Here is a 27,691-nt window from a genome sequence, read left to right on the forward strand (position 1 = left end):
GAAAATGAGAAAGACAAGAGTGCAAGAACAATGACTACTGGTAGAACTGTAAAACTGCCCTAAGATCAAATTCTTCAATGTCTGAGGAACTAATTAAAAAAAATGTATTTGCTAAGTAGATGAGAATGAGGCACGCTTCTAGTATGGAGGTATCTTCATGGTGGACACCCATTAGGAAGTGCTCTGCCTACTTGTAAAGGATCAAGGATGGATTTAAGAAATACCAGGACTGAAACCCAAGAGCCACATTAACAAATCTCTCAGAAAAACACTTTTGCCATAAACCTTGACAGGCACATGTAACCCTCACACACCACATCACAGCTCACAACTCTGAAATCAAGTAACAGATTTATTGACAAGTTGAAGTATTTAGAAGCCAGACATACTTGCAGTTTCTGCTCATAAGTCACATAAATCTAATTATCCCAAAATATTTGATGCAGCTGTCTTCAACATTCATAATGGAAATACACAAACGTTTTCCTTTGTGGCCACAGCCTGATACAAACATCAATTATCTTGTGGATGGAAAACATTAAAATATACCAGGTTATACAGCATACACAAGCAGCAGGATGTTATGTTTCTGTGCACACTGCAACCAGACTGACAGTAAAAGGAATTATTTTTTCAATTTAAGTCTTGCAGGAAATTATGGCAACTGTAAAACAACTGCTTGTTGAATAGTAGCTTATGCTGCTAAAATCACTGTTAATTCTTAATACAAAATAGATGCCAAAGTAGCTGTAATAAAAATCTGTACTTAAAAAAAAAGGGGGAAAAAAGAAGGGAAAGACCTTTTTTTAAAAAAGGGTGAGAAGACCTATTTATATGCTTGAGCAAATAATTTTTAATACCTGGATTCCTTTCCCTCACTACATAAATTTTTTATCTAGACATATAAATGCTATTCTTGCAGTTTTAAAAGGGCAGCATAATGGCTATCAGATACAATACTTTGTCTTTAGCCTTTTCAAAACATTGCAGAAGACACACAGGTCCCCAGATTCTGCCTCTAGTGCACAGGAATCTGAGTGACACTGAAGTAACTTGTAGGAGGATACCTGAGGTTTATTAGAAACCTGTGTTAGGCAATCAACTAAAATCTAGGGTGTTTAGCTACTCTAAACCCTAATCCGGATGTTTATTTAGGATTCTTTATATATTAGACTTAAAAGTAATTAATTTAATTTTAAAAGTTTTATAATTTGTAAAAGAATTTTGTCTTGACTTGCACATGTAACCTAGGCTTCCATAAAATCTTTACTTGAGGGTGGCACTTCTGATTTAAACTGTAAAGGCTAATTTCAGAATGTAAAAATCTGCTCTTGATAAAGCTGTCACTACCACCATAAGGCAAAATTGTTTATTCCATTATATAATTTCCTATTTTGGGAGAGTGCTGAATATTTCTATGGTTTTAAGATTTGGTAGATTTGTACAAAACCATTACTTATTACTTATTCCACTCGGTATTTGCCCAGCTTTAATCCCCTGATATTGGAAACATTGTCACAGCAATTCTGTCTTTTTAATTGGAATATTTTGTCTTTAAGGGAGGAAAAAACCCACCTGATCTCAGGTGTAAGCAGCTCAAAAATGTTCCTGGTGTTAGACAGGAGCAGAGAAGTAAAAACTGGGGTATGACGGAAGAAATCCTACTTCTGTGGAGTTAGGGGGAAGCCTGACTGTAAAACAGGCATCAATATTCTATCACACTAAAATGTGGAGAACATCCAGCAACATGAAAAAAACCTTTCACGGGTTTTTTTTTTTTCTCACTGGGGCCTCAGTATTAAAGCTGCAGCAATAATGCCTCTAAAATACAACAGTGACACATACCATTTAGTAAAATTTGTTTTGCTCAAAATGGAAAAAATGTTCTAAATCCAGAGCATCTGGTTTTGTTTTGTAGCATTCTGGCTGGAACACTACTAAATATAACTTTCTGCCATTTTCGTCAGAATAGACACGAGTAGAACCACATCTCTTAATTTTACAAGGGAGAATGACACAGTTCTCTGAGAAAGAAATGCTTCCAAATTCAGTAGTGAGGGCAGTAGAGGTGGTCACACTCACCCCAGCTACCTGTGCTTTGCCTGCCTGCCCAGTCAGTGGCTCTCAGCTGCAGCTGATTTCCTGGGAATGAAGCGGTAATACAGGTACTCATCGCGAAACTCAAACTCATTGGTTATGTGCTGCACCACGCCTCCTCTCAGCAGCCTGTCCCCATACACCACAGCTTCTCCACGGTCAGAGGCAAGGCCAACCTGCATCAGCCAGTTCACCAGGTCACAGCCAAAGAAGATGCCAGTGGAGATCTTTGCACCACACCTGTATGTCAAAGGAATGATTCACCCACATGTTCTGTAAATCTGGTATCACTGCACGATGGGGAAAGGCAAGGAAAAACAGCAGGAAACAAGGAGAGACATCATGATAGTTAAGAGCATGTTAGGAAAGAATTTGCAAGTTTTGTATATTCGGGACATGCCAATGTTCACTACCTTTTCCTGCAGACATTTCAATGAGAAGCAATATGGACATACAAAGTCCACATTGCTTCTCATTGAAACGTCTGTAGGAAAGTTGAATTCACAAGTTGAATAAAATTCAAATTGTAAATAAAATTCAGTGGGCATCAGGAGCATTTTTCCTGAAAACTCACACAGTGTAATTCTACTTCTTGCATACTTCCCATGTACTTCTTACCATGACCCTTTCAGCAACAAAATATCTGACCTGAAAGCAACCTAACCCCAGCAACAGGGATTCTGTTTGAATTTTAATTCTCTTCATAATTTCTGAACACTTTTAAACAGACACTAACTGCTTACACATATTGTAAACAAAGCCCATTTATAACTTGCATATCCTGTTAAATAGTGACCACACATGCAGTACTAAGAATAAACAAAACCTTTACAACAAGACTATTTTTTAAACGTATTTATGAGGCAATGATGTTATCATCTGCCTAGTTTCAGCAGACATACCATGCAAAAATTAACCTGCAGCAATGAATGTTTCTGGTTATCTAAAATCTATTATGTGGAACCCAAGCACAGGATTTCTAGAGGTGGTTAAGAGCTAAGAGACAGCATTTTTTCCCTATTTTTTTTTTTAAGTTAAAAGCAGCAGTAACACAGAGCAAGTGTTAACATGTATTAGCAGATGCAAAAATGAAAATAAATTAAAATCCATGGTTACAACATCTCAGTTACAGCACATTTAAATCAAAAAGGATATGATCAAGTTAGATGAATATTTAAAATGACAATTTAAAAGATAAATGCATTGTTTTAATTCATAAGGAGAAATAAGACATGAACCAAGCTCTGCACAAACATAATTTTACAACAATAAGGCAACAAATGTCATAATGTCATGTATTCTCATGTGGATGTGATTAATAAAAACCACAAAGTACAACTAAATGAACAGCCCTAAGCCCAAAAAAACCACAATAGCAGCAGAGGCACCAGAAAAGCAACTGTAAAACCTGTTCTATTTCACAAGACATTTTCTGATACATCTTTCTTATGGAACATTACTGACTTCTGAAGAGACTGTACAAAATCATGATGCTGTCTAAAACAGTTCTGCAATATGGTTTTGGACTACCTGACCATTAAAAGACCACCCAGCCCTGTCCTATTTAAAAGCTCACATTACAAGAACATTCAAAGTGTCCTGTTAGAACAATTCATGTCTCCATTTCATATATTTAAATAAAGGCAGAATCTTTTTCTTGTTCCTGCTGCTTCTGTCTGCTTTTTTCTTCTCCTCTACCTACACATATCTGAAGGCATAATCCTTGATTTAGGTAACGTAAATTGCCTCTGAAATCTTTACTGGTCTCATAAATTGAAGTTTAGGCCCCATTAGAGGTATGAGTAAAAGAAATTATATAAACTCAGAAGCTGTCAAAGTCCTGAACCCACTATAATCTCACATGTTGAGTGGCCTCTCAGTACACACTGGAATCAGTTGCAACAGTTTTGCCTCCTATAAGAGCTACATATTAGTAAACATTTAGTTACAAATACAGACAGCGTCTTACTCTACACAACAAACAAAACAAACCAAACAAAAACAAAGGGTCTTAATGCATTTCTATAGGTGTTATCGTATACATTTTTTTAGAAAGATTTTATCTTCTGAACTCCAGTTAAATGCAAAACCTGGAGAAATCCCTTAGTGATATAAAACTTTTTAATTTATTTAAAAATATAAAACTTATAATTTATTTAAAACCCAGGTGGGATAATATGATAACTTGTGCCCCAATGTTCCCGTGTGAGGCTAGAAACATTTCTGTTACAGTTAAATTTCTAATCCTTATTTTGGGGCTTGAATAAATATACACAACAGGAATCACCCACGAAATTAACTGCATTTCATTGTTTTCAAAGATGAGCTCTGTGCTTTGTAACAGGTTACATGGGCAGGGAAGGACCTTACCTTCTGCCTTTGACAATACTTTTGACACAGTGGTCTCTATGATAACGAACAAACTGTTGACAGGTCATCCTGATTTCCTCAGGTACAGAGGCATCTGTATGTCCTGCTGCTTCTCTTCCACCCCAGAAACACTCAAGTCTAGAAAACACACACAAGAAAAAAAAAAAATTCAAGACAGCAAATCAAGCAGGGGCATTCTTTTGGGAAACTGCAAAAACTGCAAATAACAGAATGGACCTCCCAGAAAGTTTATCACAACCTCTTTTTGTGCCCAATACTTTACATATAATCTTTCTAGTATATTTGTATGGCTTTTGAACATAGAGGTGTTATTCTAGGCTTGGGCAGAAGGAAAGCCAGAGAGTAGCTGGGAGTCAGCTCTCACTGCTGGAGTCTCAGGGCAGCCAGTTCCCTCTAAGGTAAAGGCAGCTTTGCACCCTCACTCCTCCACTGTGGAAGGGCCTGTCCACACAAAGTACTGGCATGGGGTTATGGACACAGCCCTTTAAAACAGGGATGACACATTCTGATTCAGCATCCAGATCTAAGTTTTAGTTTATCAGCTGAAATTATTTCTGAAGATCCTTCATTTGGCAAAAATTTCACCTCTAGGGAGCCTGCAGGACTTATGTCTCTGAAAGGGTCATTAGGATGGCAAAACAACCTCTCTATAAGTGGGAGAGAAAAGAAATTTGGAAGATGAATGAAATAGGAAACCAAATACTATAGCACTGAAAACTCAACACCCTTCAAAAATGATTATTAGTAATAATTAGGTTTATAGGTGTAAGTGCAAAGATTCTATTTACCTTCGCTTGAATGGCAGAATGATTAAATGCTTATCTAAGCCAAAAATACCAAAACAAATGAAGCCCTGGAGAAAAAGAAAATATTAGAAAAAGCAACATGAAGCAAACCATGTTCTGTGGTTTCTATAGAACAGAAATTATAAACTCAGTGCCAAATACATTTCATGTACACATGCAAAGTATCCCTCTTTTCTAAATATCATTCAAAATTCATTTTGTTTCTGTTTTGATTTTTCATTTGGACCTTAAAAAGACATATCAATACCTAACAGTCTATCATATAAAACCTTCAAGAATTAGTTCAGTAAAACTAGTGCGATGCCACTTGACACTTTGGGATAACTGGCAACCTTATGTAGCCAGGTATTGAATCTGTCTTTGTTGATGCCAAGGAAAGAACAGATTTACTGTAATTCAAGTGCTAGAATGCTCTCTACTTGATTCATTTTTCTGTGCAGCTTTTATATAGAACTATCATTCCTTGATACTGCAGTGCATCCTGTAGGCACACGTGCCATGGCTGTGTAAAATGTTCCTCCAGTGTGTGTTTTAACACTGCCTGGCTTTCACCTTCATGGGTGACAAAGCTGCCTGGTGTCAGGAGCACTGAAACAGCCCAGGTGCAGCCAGCACCAGCATCCATCTTCAGCTCTTTGCTATGGTGCTGGCACTGAAACCAGAGACAGTCATTTAAACCTTACAGAGAAAGCATCCATGGAGCTGCCTTGCTACTGATCTAACGCCACAGAAGAGACACCAGTGAAGCTTTGGAACAAATAAGGCTGAATTCCTAATCAGTTTCCATGAGCATTTGGCATTCAGTTGTCACTTGCACTCTTGAAAGTGTTCATGGCCATAGAAGATGTGTGTTATCTGCTGCAACACCCACCAACATGGTCATTTTCAGAACAAACATTGGGAAGTACCTGACCAAAATTAAACACAGCACAGAAGAACTGCAGTTCCACATACAGCCTTCCAGGCTCTTGGTTGAACAGCCACCACAAGCAACTGGAGAGATTCTGTAAAGAAAACAGAAAAACAACAAAACCCACAAACATAACCTGACTGTTAAAAATCAAAAGCTTTCTTCTCCTCACATGCTAATAATCCTCGCACAATGTTCATGGTCTCTATTTAACAAATCATTCAGATAAAGACAAGTAAGAGGACCTTAAAACATCTTCTCAGTTAGGCTTAATAGCTTGGCAGGAGGGAGAACCTTGGCTGTTTTAAACATAACAGTGCAGAAGATAGCAGTGTAAGAGGTCCTGCCTCTTTACATGTTTATGGAAGGAACTTGCCTCAAGCATACTTAGGTTTTCAACATAACACAGACAATATGAGCCCAGACAGATTTGCAGTGTTTGTCTAAAGGCTGCTTAGCTGAGGCCAGTGCTTTCTACATATTTCTTGCAGAGTTAGGATTATGTTAAGGTGAAGCACATACCACTTGAGCTATTTGAGATGCCTGACAGAAGGAGGAAACTTCCAAAGTTAACCCATTTGGACGTAAAGGCTAATTCTTTAAAGTAACTGATCTTATTTCATAGTACCTACATAACCACTCAGATACAGCTAAAATACAAGGTATTTTAGCTGACAGTTAGGGTATCCCTTACATATAAAAGATGTAAAAAATACTAGCATGGAATAGTTGATACAGGAAAATTGAGAGGGAAACATTTCATTTTGTAATTTAACAGAACTTGAAAAGCAACAGCAGTAGCTACTAACCCACACTTGTGCTGCACTGTCCTGCTTTGTACTATTATATATTTGTGCCACAGTATTTTCCATTTCAAATAAAAATGCTTCTCCCATCTGACATCCACAAGAAACACAACTGAGCATTACATTCAGAGAGCAGTTTCTTGCCTTTGTCACAGTTAAAAATTAAAATTTTATCCCCAATGCATTACATTCTGGTATTTCACACTTGTACACAGGAGCAACCACCAACACATCTCAGAGTTAGTAATGATGAGTGGCAACACTAACTTGGCAACGTTGCTCCAAACACCACTAAAAACAACAAAATTGCATTTTCCCATTTAAAATAATCTTATTTTTAACACCTCAGAGAAATCCAAGTTCCAATATAAGCCTGATCAGATAGAACAATTTTTGTAGTCTCCTTCAGAAGCAGAATTCAGTTTATATTTTAAATTGATAATTGTCTAGGGAAGAAGACCAACTCTTGAGAAAACTGGGAAGAGGGGCAATAGTATTGAATGATATAATGGTATAACTTCACTTTTTTTCCCCCTTTAGGGCTCTCCAGTATCTTGCTCAACATCATCAGTCTTAACTTGCATTTAATTTATGATGTGGCAAGAAAAACTAATTGTATGACATCCCTGTTCCAGTAAGGAAGCAAAATATAGCCTCTGTTTTATTTAATGAATTGTTACTTAAGCAACTGGAAGATTTTTACTGGATTATCTACACAGCTTTCCTAAAAACCATTCTACCTCAGAGTTAACATGGGGATAAAGAATACTTACAGCAAATAGGCCAACAACGAGAAGTAAGCAGAGCAGCACATGTCTGGCCAGCTGTTTGTCTCCAGTCTGTAGAAGCTGTTCTTCCTGAGCCAACACACACGTTTGAGCACTGCAGTGACTCACACACTGATCCACTGAAAAACAAAGCAGAAATTCTTCATCAGCCTTCTATCTTCAGAACTCCATGAACAAACTTGTTAATGTAACTTGCTGAGTCAAATTACCTTGTTAAGTATCTCTACTGAAGTGACACACACAAAATTTAATACTGGCTTTGACAATAACCTGTTCAGACATCTACTCTCAAATAAAACAGCTGAAGTTTACGGGTGCTCCTTAAACAATAAAAGCTTTTCCAACAGAATTTTTCTTTCAAAGATTTAATTAAAACTGAATGTGTGGTTAACATTGAGAAAACACTATCAGAAGTAATGAAAACAATGAAAAAATATTTATCTGAACAGTTTTTAAATGTTAAATTTATTTCTGAAAAACATCAAATATACTGTCAGCTCTAATGTTTTTACTCTGCATCTCAGCGTTGTTTATGTCTACATCAGACAGGCAACCATATTTACTTCAGGTCTGCGACTGTATTTTTAACCCAGTATATCAGAACATGATCATAATTCTACCAATGAAAGGAGTCAAACACAAAGAGAACAGATGCTTGTCTTCCAGCTACAGAACTCTAAAAAATTCTGAGTATCTTCCTCTAGATGGCAGTGAAAAACTTCCTGGCAAGGCCTTATGAAGGAATTGGTTCCAGATAACTCGAAGTAGTTCAGTGAGATAGTAGAAGAATTAGTAATTATTGCAGCCAAGGTTACACAAGTGTATGCATTACAATTTGCTTTTACTGATTTATAGTTTTGAAGAGTTCACTCAGGAGGTTGAAATAATTTCCACTCAACCATAAGGTATTTTCTACCTTATCTTTTAGGATAAAAAAATTAAACTGGCCTTCCAGTATTCTTGAAGACATTCTTATGGTGCTTGTCAGAATTACTTAATAGATAAAATAGTTGGCAATAAGCAGAAAAGGAGCATTTTGTGAGATGAGACATAACTGAAGTATGCTTCAGTGTGAAATATTTAGATTTACTGAAATTTATGTTGCATGCAAACATAGCATCATCTTGTTAAGAATGCTCGAAAACAAGGGAAAAAAAAAGGAAAAGAGCAAAGTTGTACTGGCAACTAGCTTTGATTACTGACACTGATGTGCAGTGAGAATGCACTGGGCATGCAGTTTTCAGACAGGTGTTGAACAGTCAGTTCATCCATTTTTTTTCTATTTAGTGACTCCTAAGGCCCTCTTAGTCGATTTTCTCCATCTCTCTTCTCTAGACATAAATAGTACACAGCAGCATGGACATTTTATCTAATCTGCAGTAAGCACTTGTTCCTCTAGATCTTATTTAGTGTTCAAAATCTGTCCCTGATTATAACAAAGTCTTTTTTAAAATATGCAAGATGTGAATGTGAGGATGCAAAAAAGTGGTTTATGTTAAAAGCTTGATGCAAAGTAGGGTTATGCATTCAACTTTCCAGCATCCAAAGAAGACAACAATGGAGAGGTAAAGTCTGAATGCTCAGAACACACCAAAGTAGCTTTGTGGTAAAAAAGTGACATCCAAACCAACTGTCCATCTTGAGCACTGAAAGACTAGAAACAACTATCAGCAGAAGAGAACAAACAGCTGTAATATTACCTAATAATTCAATTTAATACAAAATATCAGTTATCCAGGTGGAGTTGAGAGAACAATAGCTCCAACAGTTTCTTTGTGAGAATAACATACAGATGTTGGTGAAAAGTCTGCAGTATTAAAACAAGGAGATACTACTGCTTTACCTGTCTCAATTGGAGGAATCTTGCTTTCAACAGCATCTGACACTGCTTTGTTGTCTTTAGCACAGGATAATTCACCATTTGTTGTTTGACAAGAACAGCAACCTATTAAATATATCCAGTAATGGGATAGTTAGCTTTCTTCACTACCATAATTTACATTCCAGGTGTAACAATATATTCTATGCAGCTTTTACTATTATGCTCAAACATAACCCAAAAGGAGAAGACAGACTTAATTTTTCCAATTTGTTGAGAGGGTAAATGGGTCACTAATACTAATAGTTTAACATTACACTACCACTGAAGCAACAGAAGCAATTTTAGTTACAGGCAAAAAACTAGGAGGTGATCAAAAAGGCTACATACAAAAAAGGATTAGAAACACAAAAAAGGATTAGTGTTTCTGTTGGCATTTAATTCATTCTCAGAGAGACAATTTAGTAGGCAAACAATCTAAGATGCCTAGTGGGCTGCATTTATCTCGTCCTTATCAAGGTATCACTACTTACATAAAAATCACCCACAGGCTTTTCTTCTTGGCCACTTACACAGCTCTTACAATGGTAACAATCAAACTTTAGAAACACAAACCTAAATACTCAGGCAGTAATATCTAGATTTTCTCCTGTCCTAATCTAACACATGAAGCTGTAAACTGTCCTTTTCAGGTCAGAATTACATTTGAAATATTAGTTCATAGCACCCTAAGCCAATTATTCTTTATGCAAATATACTTTGTCTACCTCTTTCTGCAGATGTCTGTGCAGAAGATCTTGGAGAAGACTGTTCAGAAGATTCTGGAGAAGATTGTGCAGAAGACTCTGGAGAAGACTGAGTCATAGTGGCTGAATTGTGATTCTGCCCACTCCCTTCCACTTCAACCTCCTCCACTGAGCTACGTGGTGAGTATGGGTTCAACACCCCATAGCTGGACCCTTGCCTATTTCTGTTCATGCACATCAGTGAGATACCTGACAACAATATACTGATGAACAGCACCACTGCTGTGGTAATTATCTGTTAAGAAAGCAAAGAAAATGCACTTAAATATAGGAAAATAGTTGCATATGTCTGTTTTTCTGACTTCTCTACTCTCCTAAATACACTTACAAATGAGTCTGAAAAAGAGTATGTTTCCTTTATTTACTGCTCTTGCACCTCATGGCACTGAAAGAGACTAATTTTCCTTGCCTGAGTTACTTAGCTTTTCTGTTTGTTTTTTTAAGTGTGGACCCCTGTTTCCCGTGCAATCCAACTGTTTTCCCCCTTCCTCTCAGGATCACCAGTGTTCTGGGTTAAGTTCTGCTCAGGTACCCTTTCATTCCAAAGAGGAATGTGCTCTAATTTACATTCTTTAGCCAACAGGGAGCACCCTATTAATTAGCCTTTCCTTCTAATCATCCGCACTGATAGCCTCAGAGAGGATTCTGGGTATTTCCTACTTGTGAAAGTGCCACATGAACAATCCTGAGTGACTCATGGACTTTCTGTCCGTAAGAAAGAGAGGGAGAAAACATGACAAATACCTATGCTAGTACACTTTATATCCTCTGATAAGAGGAGCTATTTGCTGGTAGTTCAGCAAAAAATGGTAGTTCAGGGTCTTTCAACCCATGATTGTGCTGAGAAGCCTACCATAGTGCAAGCAGTTACTGCTACACAGGTGATGCATATCCTATCTAATACAGACCAAAAGCCATTAATTAGATATTGGATAATAATAACTTTAGATAACTATCATGCTAGAATGCAAATTAGTCATCAGGAAAAGAGCTCTGTAATTCATTACCACTCCTAAGTTTTTTCTTTAAGAAGCCTACTCCCTTTTTTCCTTAGTTATAGCTGCCTAAACATGAAGGTCCTTCTCCAAACAAATGTTCCTAGTGGCTCAAGACAGAAATACATTTTTGTACCAATCTATAGGCATTCTACAATGATACTTTTATTACAGTAGCCTGCACTTTGACTGAAAGCTACTTGCACAGGTAGCATGGCAGAAGTCTGAAGTGATGAGGACAGAACATACTCCTACCTGATGTTTTCCATAAAAAAAGGCAGAGTCAATACTACTGTTGTTACGTTCACCAACAATGAGTAAGATTCCTACCAGAACTGTTGGAACTCTGAAAGAACAAAATAGGAAGTACATAACATATTTATCATGCTCTTACTAATTCAGCAGGGAAGCATTTGAATTAACTTACCCCCATCCAGCTATGATGATAAACCCAATGGGAATCTTTACTGTTTCTCTCTTCTTCAACAGAAACAAAGAAAAAGATAGAAAACCTAAAAAACCAAACAAATCCAAAAGAAAATGCCTTGTTTATTATTAAAAAGGACACTGGAAAGTACAGACCCTAGAAACTCTATGATATGACCTGCTCAATAGCTTATGATATTCTTCTCAGACCTTTCAGTATTACAAAATAATTTGTCTGATTGTATTCTAAAAAAGTAAATCAGAAATACCCATTGCCTAAAACATCATGTTAATAGTGAAACACTGAAAAACTTCCAGGACTTTTTATATTAAATGTTCACTTCTAAATGCTAAGAAAGGTTCACAAGATTAAAAAAGATGTCATAAGAACATTTAAGATACAAGTAACTGATTTCTTTAGGTATTAACAGCAGTTTTCTATCCTAACACTCTTTAGCAACCAACAAATAGTGTTGCATTCAGTTATAACATTTCTGTAAAAAATGACTAGTCCTTTGTAAAGTCAATGACAAATTTAACTAAAAAGTTTAGCGTATTTTAACATATCTAACTCTTTTGGGGTATCTTCTGGAACTGCCTAGCCTACTCACACCTCAGTAGCTCAGCAACAATCTCATGTGGAAGCAAAGTTAGTATTTATATTAGGCCCCACCAATCTTGAGCTATGTACGCCAGCTAAACAAACACAACTCACTCCAGATAAACACCACAGGAATTAAATCTGTAGATTCTGGACAAAAATATCTTGAATACCCAAAGTCTCTTTCTTTTCTTCATATATGTAAGGCTCTCCAAGCTTCTTGAAGCATCTTTCCATTCTTTCTATTTCAATTCCTGCATTAATCTTATGTACACATATTGTTTTTAGAAACTACAATTTCCAGGGGAAAGAGATGTTTAAGCTACTTGGGTATTTCCCTTCATTCTGTATTTTTTATTTTTTCATTGCACCAGTTTTGAAATCTACTTAATGCTGAATAATTAAAATCTGAACTCTGCATTAATTAAAAGGCATCATTAAGACTTTGACTAGCTGAAGGGTAACCCCACATATTCACTCTATTTGAAGTTGCTTCTGCCTTGAGAGTAGGCTCTTGTCTCTTGTCACACACCAGCCAGGCTACTGCATCCAGCAATGGCAAGCCACACCTGCCCAGGCAGAAGCTTCCAGCAGCAGCAGCAGTGCCTAACACTAAACCTCAGCACAACTTCAGGTATCCCCATTTGTACAACCACAAACAAGTGAAAGGAACAAGTACTCTGAAGAATATAATTAATGTTATTTCAGGACATTAATCTCTCATTACAGTACCTGGGCTCTGCCTAGGAAAATCATACCTGTCCATAGGTAGGTGCTGTAAAGTGAGCTGTAGAGGAATATAAATACGAGGATCTGGATGGTGATGTCTTTCTCTCTAACAGTGAAATTCCATGCCACCATTCCAATGCAAGCAATAAACTGGAAAGAAAAGTAAGATACCATCATTTAAATTGGGAAAGCAGAAAGACAAAAAAAAAAAAAAACCAAAAACCTGAACAGAGAGCTATACACCTGCAGTAAGCTTTAAACCCTACCCCCAGATGCACTGGAGGGTGATTTTATGAACTGGATACTTCATTCAGCAGTAAAGTACTGGCACAGTAAATTCAGTATTACAGTTGTGTCACTTGACTATGCTACATTATTTTCAGGTGGGGTTTTTTGACAACAAATATGCAGCTCATATAAACTAGGAGTAAGGCAAATCAGGTAAACTTTATATATCTTCTAGTAAGTAAATGGTGAAGTTTTTGGCAAGTACAAACCATTTACCTGAAATTATTTGCACATGAAACTGAGGTAAACAGGTATTTGTTCAGCCAAGAATTACACCAGTTGTCACACAGTGATATTGCATATATGATAATTTTAACACTGAAGTAATCTGAAAAGATAGGCTGAAGTATTGTGGAAACAGTAAGAAAATAGTTCTATTTTTTAAAGATGCAAGCTAGCTTTGATGGTACAGAATAGAAGCACCTGCAGTTCCCATACATGACATTTTTAAATGTGACTCCATAATCAGATTAAAAAAAACAACTACAGGACACTTCAGAAAGCACTACCACACAGATGTTATACATGCACAAGCTGTTCCAGTTGTGCAGTTGACTTCAAGAGAATAAGGAGCATGTACTCTATAGTTCTCTCTCAGATCAAATAACAATTAAAATTAATCCAGAGCCACTTGGCTTTGGCCTTCCCTAGCCACCAGCCATACATTCCCACACATCCTTGCACCAGCACTTGCACCTGCTGATCTCTCTGCAAGAGCTTCAGGGACATAAACCAGTACAGGGATTAGTTTTCTATTTAGCTCCTTGAATAGGGTTACTATAGAGTCAAACACAGGCTGCTGCTCCTGGTATTGCCAACTTCAGATGAGCATAATTGAAACTAAAGTGCTCTAAACAGTATTGGGCAATAACTAAGAAAACATCTCAGAAGAAGCCACTCTCTGTTCTGATTGTTTATAGTTCTGTTTAGGAATCACAGTGCCCACATTAACTATCATTTTCTTCCAGGGTGTATTTCACAGCACTGAAATTGTTTAGACAAGTAACACATTAGATTCACCTGCCCTCCACAGTTTGCTATAAAGATCTCACTGTAAAAATCAAACTTCCAAAACTGTTAAAAACTTAAAACCTAAACCTCACACAACAGCATTCTCATTACTACTGACCTGAGCAACAAGGAGATTTGTTGTAATCATATGAGGAATCTGTTTGTATTTCTTACTCAGAACAACAACAGTAAGAGACCAGGTCTGTAACATACAAGAAGAAAAATTAATTTAAGAATAAAACAAAATCTAAAAGAACAAGATGAGTATTCTGGCGGATGATGGTGAAATTAAATATACAACAGATCTTAGCAACACGACTGCTACAGTATGTCACCAGCCCCTTTGCCTCAGCAGTTGTGGTCAGAAAAAGCATCTTGGTGTTCTCACATTAGTGAAGTATTTCCAGTAAAGACCAAGCACTTGCCTGGAGCATGAAGAAACCTATTAGTTCCTCAGGACACAAATGACCATGGTGTGGCCTGGCAATTTAGAATTCAAAACCCACACCCACCTCCCCTGAATCTCCCAAAATTATCTGACCAGCGAGAGTCAGCATTCACTTCTGGCTTCCCTTCAGGCACAGTTTCAAGACAAGAGGACTTCAGTGAGACAACAACTTCAGAAAATTCCAACTCCTTCCAACATGGATGTTTTTATTTTTAAAAAGCAAATAAAATAATCATACTATCTGTACTTTCTATAAAACCAAAACAAAATTGACATTGGACTTCTGGATTATCAACTCAGTTTTCAAGAAAATAATTTCTAGTAAAGAATTTGGTAAACATACATAAATTTTTCAGGTTAAACTATTGCAGTCATTAAGTCTCAATTCTCATTAAGACTTCATTTAACAAATATGCACTGACATTTCTGGAGCTGAAGTTTGTACACAGCCTTCATTACTGTGATATCCAAGCACCTCACTTGGCTGATGTAACTAGTCTCTGTGGTGTAAGCTAGTACTTTAATTCCCCCACACCCTGTTATTAAAACAAGAAAACAAACCTAACAAAAAAACCTCTCAAGCTCTGCACTAAACGCTCTAATTCAGTCACTCATCTTTCTGCACAGCAGCTTTGCAGCAGACCCACTGCTTAATCAGGATTTTGAACTCCTTCCTCCTCCCTGTCATGAGGAAGCACAGCTCCTGCAATGACTCAGGTGCTGCTTACGCCTCTGTGCCCCAGCCGGGCAGCACCCACCAGAGAGATGAGGCTGACGATGCTGATGTCAAAGCTGACGCTCTGCAGTGCAGCTGCCAGGGGGTTTGGGTCCATGGAAGGGATGGTCAGCAGCCATGCAGAAACATACATGATGGGGGCAGACACAAACGTGCTTATCACCATGCCTGAGGTAATCTGCCAAGAGTCAAATGGAAACAACCACAGAGTCAATCACATCTCAAGCTAAATATTCTGCTTTCAGGAATACAACAACTGGCAAAATTGGACCTTTGAATTCAACATACCTACACCTTTAACAAATAATGAGTTGTTTCTATAACAAATTATTTAGAATTTGAGCCAGAAAGGTTTCTACACAGAGCTAAACTGAAAATTTTAACAAGGTTCTGAAATAGCAGGAGTAGAGAGTTTCCTGCTGCAGATTTCTAGAGAGCTTTTTCATGGGTGTCAAATACATTAATGACTGCTGTCTAGGGGTAAATTTACACTGTCACATTTCCTTTTGGATATAAACATTCACACCATAAATAAGTAAAAAAATACATGTAGCTATGCAAATATTAATATGCACCAATTCATGAGAAGAAACCATATATATTTACAAGTGATTTCTAGTTTAGCTTCTCATTGTCTTTCTACTTTCTCGAATTTGCACAGAGTTGTTACTCACTAGAGACTCTGCTTTAAAGAAATTTCTTAAGTTTGTAGAGTATAAAATTCAATCTTGCAATATTTACTTTTATTATCCTTTTTTCTTTAAAAAAAACAAATACAACTAAACAACTCCAAAATAGAAACCATTAAAAACAATGAAAATCAACAAAAGTGTGTTAATGTCACTTCAGGTGGAAGAAACAATTCTAAAATTTCTATTTAAAGTCGAAAAGGTACCCTCTACTATGTACATACAAAAAAAAGTAAAATGTTTTCTATCACAAAATGTAACTGAAGAGCAGCACAATGAATGAGTTAAAGATTAAGATCTTCCATAAATTTTCAGCTATGACACTATTCTTACTGAAGTCAGTATTGTAATTTCTTTTTTCCCTACAAAAACATCTCAAATATAAGATCGTGGAAAAAAAAAAAAACAGACAAAACCCACAAACCCAAAAAACAACAAAGATACAAGTTCTTTATAGCTGAAGTTATCCTATCTCTTTCTACTAGAACCACAAATGAAAAAAATAATAATGAGGACTATCAAGACACTTAAGACATCAGGAAAGATCCTGGGAGTACAAGTAATTCTAAGATATCTATACTTCAGAAAAGCAAATTGTTCAAGCTTACTTATTTATTTATTTAATCAAATAAGTTAAGCTCCAAGTTAGGAAATATTTGGAAAAGTTTAACTACATACAATTCCTACTTCCATGTTAAATTGACTTGCAAATATTGCAACACCGGGTGCTGCTGGAAAAACTCCATAAAGAAATGCATAGTTTGATAAACTGGTGTGATTGACCACGTTGTCAGTCTTGTCCAAGAGCTCCACCATCTCTCTACACAGAAATGGCAACATGAGCCTGAAAGAAAAGGGAAAAGGTAATTGAAAAAATATTACTCAACCTACAACAGACTCCTCTTTACCCAGAAAACAAATGAAAAGGAAATGTAAGGCTTGTTTGAATACTACTTACGTAAAGCAAAATACTGACATCACTTTGAATGATTGCTTTTTTTGTTACCAAAATATTTCCCAGCTGCTTAAAAATCTTCCATCACAAATTACATTAAAATAAAAAAGGACAAACATGATAACAAACTCAGGTATAGAAGCAGCTTCCCTGATTGTGTAGACACATTCTTTGTACAAACTTCAAATTTAGAATGGCAAGACATTAAAACCCATTTCATTTTACAACTGTTACAGTAACAGTTGTAAGCAGTCAGCAGCTCTGAAATTCAGTGCACCTTTCTACAAGCTGTCTGAAATATAATAAGGGCTCAAGCTTAAGTGTCCCATGCCAAAAGTTCTGGCCAGCCAACCACTGGCATCAAGGCTATTTCAGTAATAGCCCGGATCTCACACAGACTCAATGTAAGCCTTACACAGGCTGACAGTAAAGCAAAGTGGTAACATTAAAATCCAGGGGTTTTAATGTTTTTCTCATTACAAAATTTGTCATTAAACTGGTTTACTGACTAGGTTTTTAGCTTTGCTGGTTAGTTGTACTTGATACTGAAATGCACCTTCAAATTTTACAATATAAACTTAAAAACCAAACACTCTGTTATGGTAATTGTAGTTCTGTACGAAATAAAATATTTTATATTAAATAAATATTCCCTGAAATATATTCAAGGGAAAATTATGACAGTATAAGTTTTAAACTTGTTATAGAACTTGGCACTTACTCATGCTTAAAAGTCAAGCAGTTTTAGAGCATGAAGGGACCATTTTTACACTCTTCCAGTATAGTTGTTTCAAAGACTTCAAGTCAGGAAAACCAACTAACTTGGAGATGCATTGTTTAAGCCAAATAAAATACAAATACCAATCAAATATATTTAAACTCACTACTGTCTAACTACTTATTCAGTAAATTTTGATTTAAGCTACCAATTCCCCAAATACCCACTTCATGACAGATGGCCTGTGGGCAGTCCATGAAGGCACAGCACCCCTGATTTCCTTTCTCTGCAGAGCCTGACAACAGGTTTTTAGTCTACTAAATTTCCTTGAAGAATTAGCAGTTGTATTTTATCAAAGAGTTTGGGAAGCTCTCACTCAAAATACTGGGTGTGAAATGTACTATTATCATAATGTTTTTGAGAGAAAAGCCATCTGACCAGGGTATTCAGAGCTTAAAACATCTAGAGAACAAAAGTATAAAAATCCATAAATGGAACTTACAGTTTAGCTGTGATGAGAAGGATCAGTGCAACAAACATACCCTTTGTCAGTTTTTTCGTTTGTCCCACCATAGTCAGTCCGAGGTAAAAAAGTGCAGAGCCAGAAAATGAACTGCCCAGTCCATCCAGGAAGTTTTCAAGGTATTCAGGAATTTTCTGGCCAAGAATAAAGTTTGAGGCAATTCCTATGAAGACCATGAATACAATTGGGTTCTGCAAAACTCGAAGGAGTGCTAGGCCCACTATTTTGATTTTGCTCTGTGACACAGTGCGATTATTCCTCCACTTCTGGATTTCACAGAAGATAAACCCCAGGGGGTTTAGCATCATAAGAGATATTGGAGCCACTAGGTAAATGTACTGGAGATACTCTGGGTAAGTGGTTTGATATAAAGCTTCAACTAGAAGACAGGAAACAAAGAGTTATGAGTGATAACACTTCAGCAGAAAAATACATTGCAATACCGAAATTAAATTTTGCTGTCTGAAAACTAAAGAAAATTATTTAAGTTTCCCCCAGAAGGAACTGAAGGAATCCATTTAATTAACAATCAATAGAAGATAACGCAGGAAGAGAAGTATGTCCTATCGTATTAGACAACAGTTATCTAAAGAACACAGCAAAGACCAAAGATTAACTATCCAATGCTATTCAATCATCCTACAATTAGCCACCATTTACAGAAAAAAAAAGAAAGAAAACAATGTAACTATTCCACGTTTCCTTTGAGTCATCCCAAATGCTGGAAAAATTTTGGCTTTATTTCTGACTTGCTTTTCCTCCCCAGAAACATGACAGTTGTGAAGAATTAAATGCACCTTTGCAGGATACAAGGGTATCCCCTAAGGGAGTCTCACTTCTTTGGGATTTAATCAGTTTTCAATGGGTAAGTCAGGTGTGATCTTTCTACATTGATCCAATACAACACAACAAAGCAACAACTGGGAAAAAAGTTTACGGCATAATTATTGGTTCCTTCTCTGGGACTACTTAGGACAAGAGTTACTGCCATAGTTATGGTCCCTCAAGGAACTCTAAATCCTAAGCTTCTGCTTTCATTACTATTACATACTTCTGAGTCAAAGTAGAACTGCTTCTTATTTCAAGTTTGTACTAAAAGCACTGCCAAAATAATGAAAATACTTCAGAAACATACAAAAGATTCAATTCTAATGTGAATTAAAAAACCCCTAATGCTTTAAAAGTAGAATGTTCTCTTTTACCTGACTTATAATTGTTATATTTAATATTTTTGTTATTAGTAATTATCAATAATATGCTATAGTTATTAATAGTATGCCAATTATACGTACATAGAGTTAATTCTATCATAATTATTACATACACTATGTATTAGTATATACTATGCAATTCATAATTATTAATAATAACATTATTAACCTCTTTGTGAAAAAGTTTTCCTTGTGACTACATTTTTCAAATCCAAAAGAGTTTTACCTTTGTATTATGTAAGCCTGTGGAATGACAGGAACTTCCAAGTGCTAAATCAGCACTCACTTTGAACAGTCTCCTCTTTAGAGCAAATAAACTGATCTCAACTAGCTTATTTCTTACATATATAAAAAAAGGCACTAAAGGCATTTTTACTTTTACAGGCCATTATTACAGTACATGTAGAAGAACCACCTGTATAAAATCCTAAATAGACTGCTGAACAGAAGTACCAAGTTTGGGGTTCGTTACTGCATTGAACAAACCAGTTTAAAGCACGAAATACAACCTGGCAATCAAAACCACTTTAAATATGCTGGACACTTTTTATGCAAATAGGTTTTTTCCTAAAACCTCAAACCTGAGACTGATGTTTCATATTGCTTTATAAAGAATGCCCACGTCACTCGAACACAACTCCACCCAAGTCATGTGTAATTAATGTCTGAGTGAAAAATTTTAAAAACCTTTACATTCTGGTAAAGTGAAGCTGCATACTTAAGACAATAAATTAAGGTCTATAAGTATTTTAAATCATGTATGATGTCACATTTAACTGGGTACAAAAAGTGGAGTTAGATTACTGAGTCAGTGGGTGGAAAAAAAATAAGAAATCAGTCTTACAGAATCGTTAAGACAGTAAAGTAAGACAGTAAACATAATCCACAACTTCTATCACTGATGAAAAGTTTTCTTTTTATTTAAATCACGGTGCCTGCTTGCTGATGGTAACAAAAACTGAAATCAAATACACTTTAATTTTTAAAAAACTAAATTCTCCATGTCCCAGCTGCTCAAAAGTACATATAAATCACACACTAGTTGTCCATGCTTAAGGCAATGAGTATGATTAAAGTCACAGTGACTGTCACCCACACAGCACCTCTGCTACACCTGTGCTTTAACACACAGCTCTAGAGAATACCTGAATCTGTTTGCCAGACTTGTATCATTATTACCCTGTAATTAAAAACCCCAAAACTTTCTATCATAGTAATTCTAACTATATTATGGGTGTCTAAAAAACCTCTCTGCCAGCTGGTTCTTTTTCATCCCAATATCACTTTTTAATCTAGAACTATCATAACCATGATAATAGAAAAATAGTGATAAGCTTAAAAAAATTGGACCCGCATTTTGATTTTGCTATATGCAGATCTTTTCAAACAGCAAAAAAGAGCATAGTAAAGAAATAATAAATAATAATAGTAATGCATTAAAGAAATTACATAGGATGAAGACTCAGGAATGATTAAGAGTTCAAAATGCCTTTTTAAATAGTGTTGGTTTAGCGCACAATTTGTCAATATTGATTTTTTTTTTCCTTTACAAATTTCCACTCCAGCATTTAAAAATATTTTTTCATCAAAAGATCAAGCTCTGTTTAAAACACTACCTCAACCACATCAAAAACAGCAAGGCATTCTTTGTTGACCAGTCCTGCAAACACTTCAGAGAAGCTTAGGTAATATTTTACTAACAGCAAAAAGTTTGCACAGGTGACAGCATGAACCCAACACCAGTGAAAGTTTGGAGATGGGAGAAGGAAAAAGACAAGAGGAAATAAACCTCATGAGCCTACAATGTTTCTGTTGCAGTAACTATTCCAGTAAACCTCTAAATGGTGTCGATTTTGTCAATATCATACACAGAAAAAATATAAATCATATCTTATAAATCACGAAGTACATGAAGAAATATGCAGTCTTACAAGAAAGCAAAAGCTGAAATAATGTTTTAACCAGGATACAATGAAAATACATTCAGAGACCCCCTATATATATATATATATAATTCTCACAGCCCCATTTGTGGCATACTTCTGATTTCTTCAAGAGGAATAAATCTCAGATGTAACTGAGGGAAACACAGTGTTTTCATCTAAAAAAAGAGTATGTAATTGCATTTGTCTAAATTTTATACATATGAAGCAAATTTGAAGAGAATAAAAAAAACCTGAGGATTCTCCTGAACCTGCTGCCTTAGAATAAAGAGAAAGATTTTGTTAACTTCTAAAGTAATCTAAAATATGTATCTACTTGTTACATATAATCTGGAATTGCATGTTTGACATTGCCTTTGTAATTGTATTTTCAATTCTGTAATCAAACATCTTAGTTTCTGTTTTGCTGGAACCAACTTGATCTCTTTTTTAGTTTTTAACCTTTCCTAGATGATGAGTAGTCTCAAAGAGAACTTGAGAGGCACTTCAGAAATTATTTCAACCACGTGGAACTTCAACTCATAAGTCAATTTCAAATCGGGGAAATATAAAAGCAAACATGTCTAGAACAGTGACAATTAATTTTAAAGAAGAAAACATACTCACCTATTGGATATCCCAGCGCAAAGTCATTGCTTTGTGTAGCAAAAATAGGGAACAAACCTGCTTTGCTAAATCGGTTCTCAGGACTGGCTACTAACAATGTTAAAACACAGACTAAAAAAAACACAGCAGCTTTGGCAACTAAAACACTGTACAGGAAGGACCAATTCACATTAGAAAAATTAAGTACCACCATGTTTTTGAACAGTAAAGCCGGGAGTGCAAAACGGGACACAAAATTTCCCAGTCCTTTGGCCTGAGTTGATGTGATAATGTTGGCTCTTCCAGCTATGTAGCCACAAAGAATTATTCCAAAGCATTCCAATAGGGCTGGGAAAAGCCTGCTTATTGACATAGAAGGGGGACCACCGGTGGTATTGAGTCCAGCTTGTCCAGGCAAAGAAAGAGACATATTAGCTGTAGATGAGAGGTTCTTTGCAGTGAAGTCTGAATAGCTATCCATTTCCTCTGACCACCTCTTCCAAAAGAAGAGTGTGAAATGATCTCATCTGTAAAAGGAACAAAAGTACATTTATTAACTTTATTCCTTTACATACAAGTTTATGCCCTCCTAAATTATTACAGGATGGACAACAGGAATAGCCCTTACAAGAACTGAGCACCAGGAAAGAAAGATAAATTTGATGAAGAATCAAAGCTTCTCCACTCTGGTACAAAAACATTTGTCAAGGTCCTCTTTACCTTCCAGAAAAATTTAGAGTTTAAATTATCATATCACCCTTGAAGTTTGTACCTTGCTTTGTGCAACTTTGACCTCTCCCAACATTTTAATATCATGTGCTAATGATAGACTTTTTAGTTAGCAAAGAATCCACAGATGACACAGCAGCCAGTGATCTAATTCACTGCACTAGAGCTGACCCATATTTCTACATACAATTCTTTAGGTCTGGAGCAGGGAAATTTAAGCATGCATGAAACATTTATGTGCAACAGAAGTATCTGCTGACCCCCATTCCTCACTTGTTAGCAGCAATTGCCTTTGAAAGGGCTGATTACGACAACACAGGTTCTATATGCAAGCAGACACGTAAAGTCTGCAAATCAGATGAAGAGAGTGGACATCAAACACAAATATTCATTGGTCAATAGCAAGGTCCTGCCAGAAACACATATGGCTTTGGCAGTATAGCTCTGACACCTGTGCAGTCCATCAAGTGACTGCACATAAATTTCTGACATGACTAAATCCTGAAGTACTTTGTTTAGGAAGTTAAGATGACTTACCTCACTTTATAGGGATAGAAACTAAGGCAAAGGTGAACTGATTTCCCCTAAACTATTTAATGTATCAGTGGTAAAGAAAAATTGCCAAGTCCCAAGCAATGCTTTGTATGGCACAATCTGTGCAAATTAGCAACTGGTTTAAGAGTCTTCCCAGCCTCTTTGTATCCTACCCACAAGGAACACAGAACACCGCAGCCAGGTAAATAAGCAAGTAAATCTAGTCAGTGCAAAGGTGAGGTCGTGTAAGGTCTGTTTCACACCCTGGCATCCAGCATATACATACTCACAAGCTTCAACTCTTTGACTCATGACTTTTATTTATGCCTGAGGGTTCTGGTAAGCACTTCTATGATGCTCTGGTAATTCATCTGGACTGAGCTGCTGCATCATCCAAATCTGTCCAGTAGCCCAGGCTATCCCTTCTCCCAAGGAAAATGAGTCTCACTCCTACTTGGGTAGGGCTTATTTTAAAGGCTGTACTTTCTTATAATATAGATGATAAATTAGCTTAGATTTATTTGGACCAGGAGCTCAATGTATTATTTGCTACAGAACAATGGGAACACTTGCAAGAAATGAAGCAAACAACAAACCATTTCTTCTACTAAAAACTTAACAATGTTGTTGTAATTTGCAAAATGTCCAAAAGAGGACCAGAGGCAGATTTCCAACACTGAATTCTTGAAAAAAATCAGCAACATTCTACACTAGCTACAAGGTAAAAAACACAGCCCCACGTCAAATTCTCCAAGCTTACAGCACTGCATAGAGGTAAGGCTCCCAGCACTGCAATGTGTTCAACCTACTCACTGCTCTTTCAAGGTATTTTTCTTCAGCAATAAGATACAGCTGAAACTTTTCTGACCAAATGCAACATTTGATCTGTAGTGGGAGTGTACTCTAGCCCCATCTATCCCTAAATTCTAGCATTTCTTCTCCTGTGCCTTCCTATTCAAGGCTAATGACAAGCCTCTCTTCCTTCTATATTAAAATCATTATTTCTCTTCACAAAATTGCTACAAAATACAGAAGCACTCTTGTCCCCATTTCATAATTCAGAATTTAAATGTGATTGACTCTTATGTTGTATCAGTCAATAGCACCTACTAAATCCTGTATCTTCCTCACTAGATCAAAACTGACATGGATACACACCCACACATCCCTAACCATCTTTTGTAAGAGAGACAGATAGAGAGATAGATAGAGAGATAGACAGACAGATTCCTGCAGCCTTCCTTCAGCCTACCTTCAACTTCATTACAAGGGACCCTGTCAAGTCATACAGGACTAATTTTTGGTAAACCACAAGAGTTTCAAAGAGAAGAACTCCACTGCAGTAAAAGCTGCTACTGGCACTCCTCAGAGGGCTTTGACAGTGAATGGTCTCTTCAGGTCAAGAGACATGCACATCCCAAACCCTTCATATTCAACAGAGTATCTACTGCCAAGCTGTGTTTTCCAGAAATGCAAGATTTTGCTTAACACAGTGAGTACATCTCAGCACTTTTTGCTCTATAGGATACAAACATTTATATAACTGTTGTGAGATTATGTAATGACTAATCGCAGATTTAATATACAGCCTTGTTACACCTCAGGCTTATCCCAAACTAGCATCTCACAAGAGAGAAATTATTATCAATTCACAGTTCTTAATGAAATCAGAAGTAATGATCTCATGTAAACCCAAAACCTGACATATTCTACACAGAAATTAGTTTGTTCTTATAGTAGATGTAGCAAATTAACCAGACAAATGACACTAAAATAAGGAGATATACAGTTGCAAGGGAAAGCATTTAGCTTTGACTCCATAGAACATACAATTTGTAGTTATCTCTTCAGGGATTGAGGATTGAGATTTGAATCCTTGAGAACTCAGCCACAGCTGCATTTTTGGGAATTGGAGGCCAATACAGACACAGCTTTTAGGAATAATGCTGTCTTATCTGCTGTCAACTGTGCCAAGCACAGCTGCTTGCAGCCAGACTGTCAGCTTGCACGAGAGGAAGCCTTGTATGAAGACCAACAATAGACACAGGGCAAGTAACAAGTGCAGTTTAAACTTCCCGTGAAACATTTCTCTTGTAGGTTGTCAATATTTGTAAAGTCTTGAAATTCACCAGACCAGAAACTCGAGTCTCCAGCAGCTGTGAGTCAAGCAACATCAGGTTCCTCTCCGAGTACAGAAATAGAGAAATTGTCTCCTTCACCAAAGGAAGGGGAAAATCCCTTTCATCTTCTTTTTCCATTGAAAGTCAAAGACAGCATGAGTCAATCAAAGAGATAACTCCAATGCACATCTCCCCTCTGGTCTCTCACTCTTCAGCTTCCATCTCAGGATAATATGGTGACACTGGCAAGACCGTGCACATTGCTCATAAATTATATCCCACAGCATGACCTACTTCAATACAATGCAGAAACTCTCCTACTTTAACGTAAGGATGACACATTATTTTACTCAAGAAAATTAAAATGGAATTGGGGTTGGAAGAGTTACCTACCACTCACAGCAGCTCTACTACCCTGCTCTCAGCTAAGAGAAGCGTGTACTACATGCATTTTCATGTAAAAATTTGTGAAGAGGAAGCAACTTCAGGGAGATAAAATGATAAAAGTAAGTGGGAGAAGTGATTACTGCAGTTCCTAATTTTGAAAGTTAACCACAATTTTTACTTTTCTCTTTATTGGGCTAAGAAAACAGAAAGAGATAGAGAACAATATCGCAACAGCAATTAGCACAAGAAACGTGCCATCTATATCTGGAAACCTAGACAATGCCAGGTGTTTTTCACCATCACATTTCCTTTGCCATCCTTCCCCCGGGATGTCATTCCAAGAAAGCCCCTGGCTGTGCAGCAGCCGCATGCCCTGGACACCTGGGGATGCTGAGGCCTGCCCTGAGCACACGACTGGCACAGCTCACACAGCAACGCTTCAAGCTCCACAAAAACTTGGGCAGTGCAGGAGCTCAGACAACACCAAATGAAGCAAGAGCTGCCAGCGGCACCGAATGACAACTCAGAAAATGAATGAAAAACATACCTCCCCTTAATTTACACTTAAGCTCACATTTGGGCTTGTCAACAAATAGATACATACTTCTGAAGTAAACAGCAAAACATTTTTCAAAAGGTAGAGAACATTTTCGTGCCAGCACCTTTAAAAAGCACCTCACTCGCACCACTTGCCAAATTGGGATGTAAAATCCTCTGACTTGCAGGCAGAGAGCCACAACAAAACCAACGCCTCACGCCTGCCCCTTCCCGGCCCATCACTGCTCTCTGCCCATGGTCATCCCCGCCAGGAGCACACAGCATTTCAGCCAAGGATAAAAAACCAGCAGCACTGCCCTGCGTGACAGCTGCCTCAGTAGAAAACAGCGCCAGGAGCCGGGGGAAGGAGCGGGCAGCTTACCTACTTAGCTTTCGGTAGGCGCCTCCGCACCGGGGTGCGTGCAGAGGGTTTGCGCTCTGCCAAACTGAGAACCCCTCTAAGGCCGAGGCCGCCGGTACCGAGGCCAGGGAGGGGAGGTCTGGCCCGCCCCGGCCCGCCCCGCCAGCCACAGCCCCGCTGCCGCAGCCGGCGGAGCGCCGCGGGCGGGCGGGCTCCGGGCGGACCCCGGGCAGGCCGGGGCTGCGCGGCGGCGCGGCCGGGGGAGGGAGCAGCCGCAAGATGGCGGCTCGGCTGCCGCCGCGCGGGGGGCGGCCCGGGAGCCGCGGGTCTCCGCCGCCGCCTCGGCCCCGGGGCTTTCCCCCGCGCTCGGGAGCCGCCTGCCCTGGAGTACCAGAGCGCGACGAGCCCCGGCCGCTCCCGGGGCGGCCCTCGTGGCTGCCGCCAGCTGCCCGCGGCCGGCGCTCGGCCCGCGGGCGGGAGGCCGGGCAGGGTCATCCCCGTTATCGGCCCGAGCCAGCGTCACCTGCAGCTCGGCGGGCCCGATAGCGGCAGCCTGTCCCTGAACCTCCTACTCCCCTTCCAACTTTCCCCGGCGATCAGAGCGCTTAGAAACAAACCCCCGTGCTTTCCACGTGCCGTCGGTTCCACAGATCAGACCAGGCAGTAATTTCCCCGGTAAAAACTAAAGACCGGTGATAACCGAAGATTGTCTTGCAAAAAACGGGGACCCAGCTTTCTCAAG

At 37.9% G+C, this 27,691-nt stretch overlaps 1 protein-coding gene across 2 annotated transcripts; it reads right to left on the bottom strand.

The window, feature by feature from the left end:
- Positions 1-334: 334 nt before the first annotated feature.
- Positions 335-27,116, bottom strand: GPR155 (G protein-coupled receptor 155). Of its 2 annotated transcripts, none has more exons than XM_009088009.4 (16): positions 26,971-27,116; positions 22,303-22,808; positions 18,522-18,921; positions 17,025-17,190; positions 15,680-15,835; positions 14,592-14,675; positions 13,204-13,324; positions 11,846-11,930; positions 11,674-11,764; positions 10,385-10,658; positions 9,642-9,743; positions 7,784-7,917; positions 6,203-6,298; positions 5,277-5,341; positions 4,468-4,605; positions 335-2,337 (listed from the first exon to the last, which is right to left on the bottom strand). In XM_009088009.4, exons 2-16 carry the CDS (start codon positions 22,760-22,762, stop codon positions 2,115-2,117), a joined length of 2,595 nt encoding a protein of 864 aa, XP_009086257.1. In that variant the 5' UTR covers positions 22,763-22,808; positions 26,971-27,116; the 3' UTR covers positions 335-2,114. The 2 variants fall into 2 exon arrangements, with proteins under 2 accessions (XP_009086257.1, XP_018767100.1); XM_018911555.3 differs by having other exon boundaries at positions 2,199-2,387.
- Positions 27,117-27,691: the final 575 nt, after the last annotated feature.

The sequence above is a fragment of the Serinus canaria genome, chromosome 7 (assembly GCF_022539315.1).
Source record: "Serinus canaria isolate serCan28SL12 chromosome 7, serCan2020, whole genome shotgun sequence".
NCBI classification, from domain to species: Eukaryota; Metazoa; Chordata; class Aves; order Passeriformes; family Fringillidae; genus Serinus; species Serinus canaria.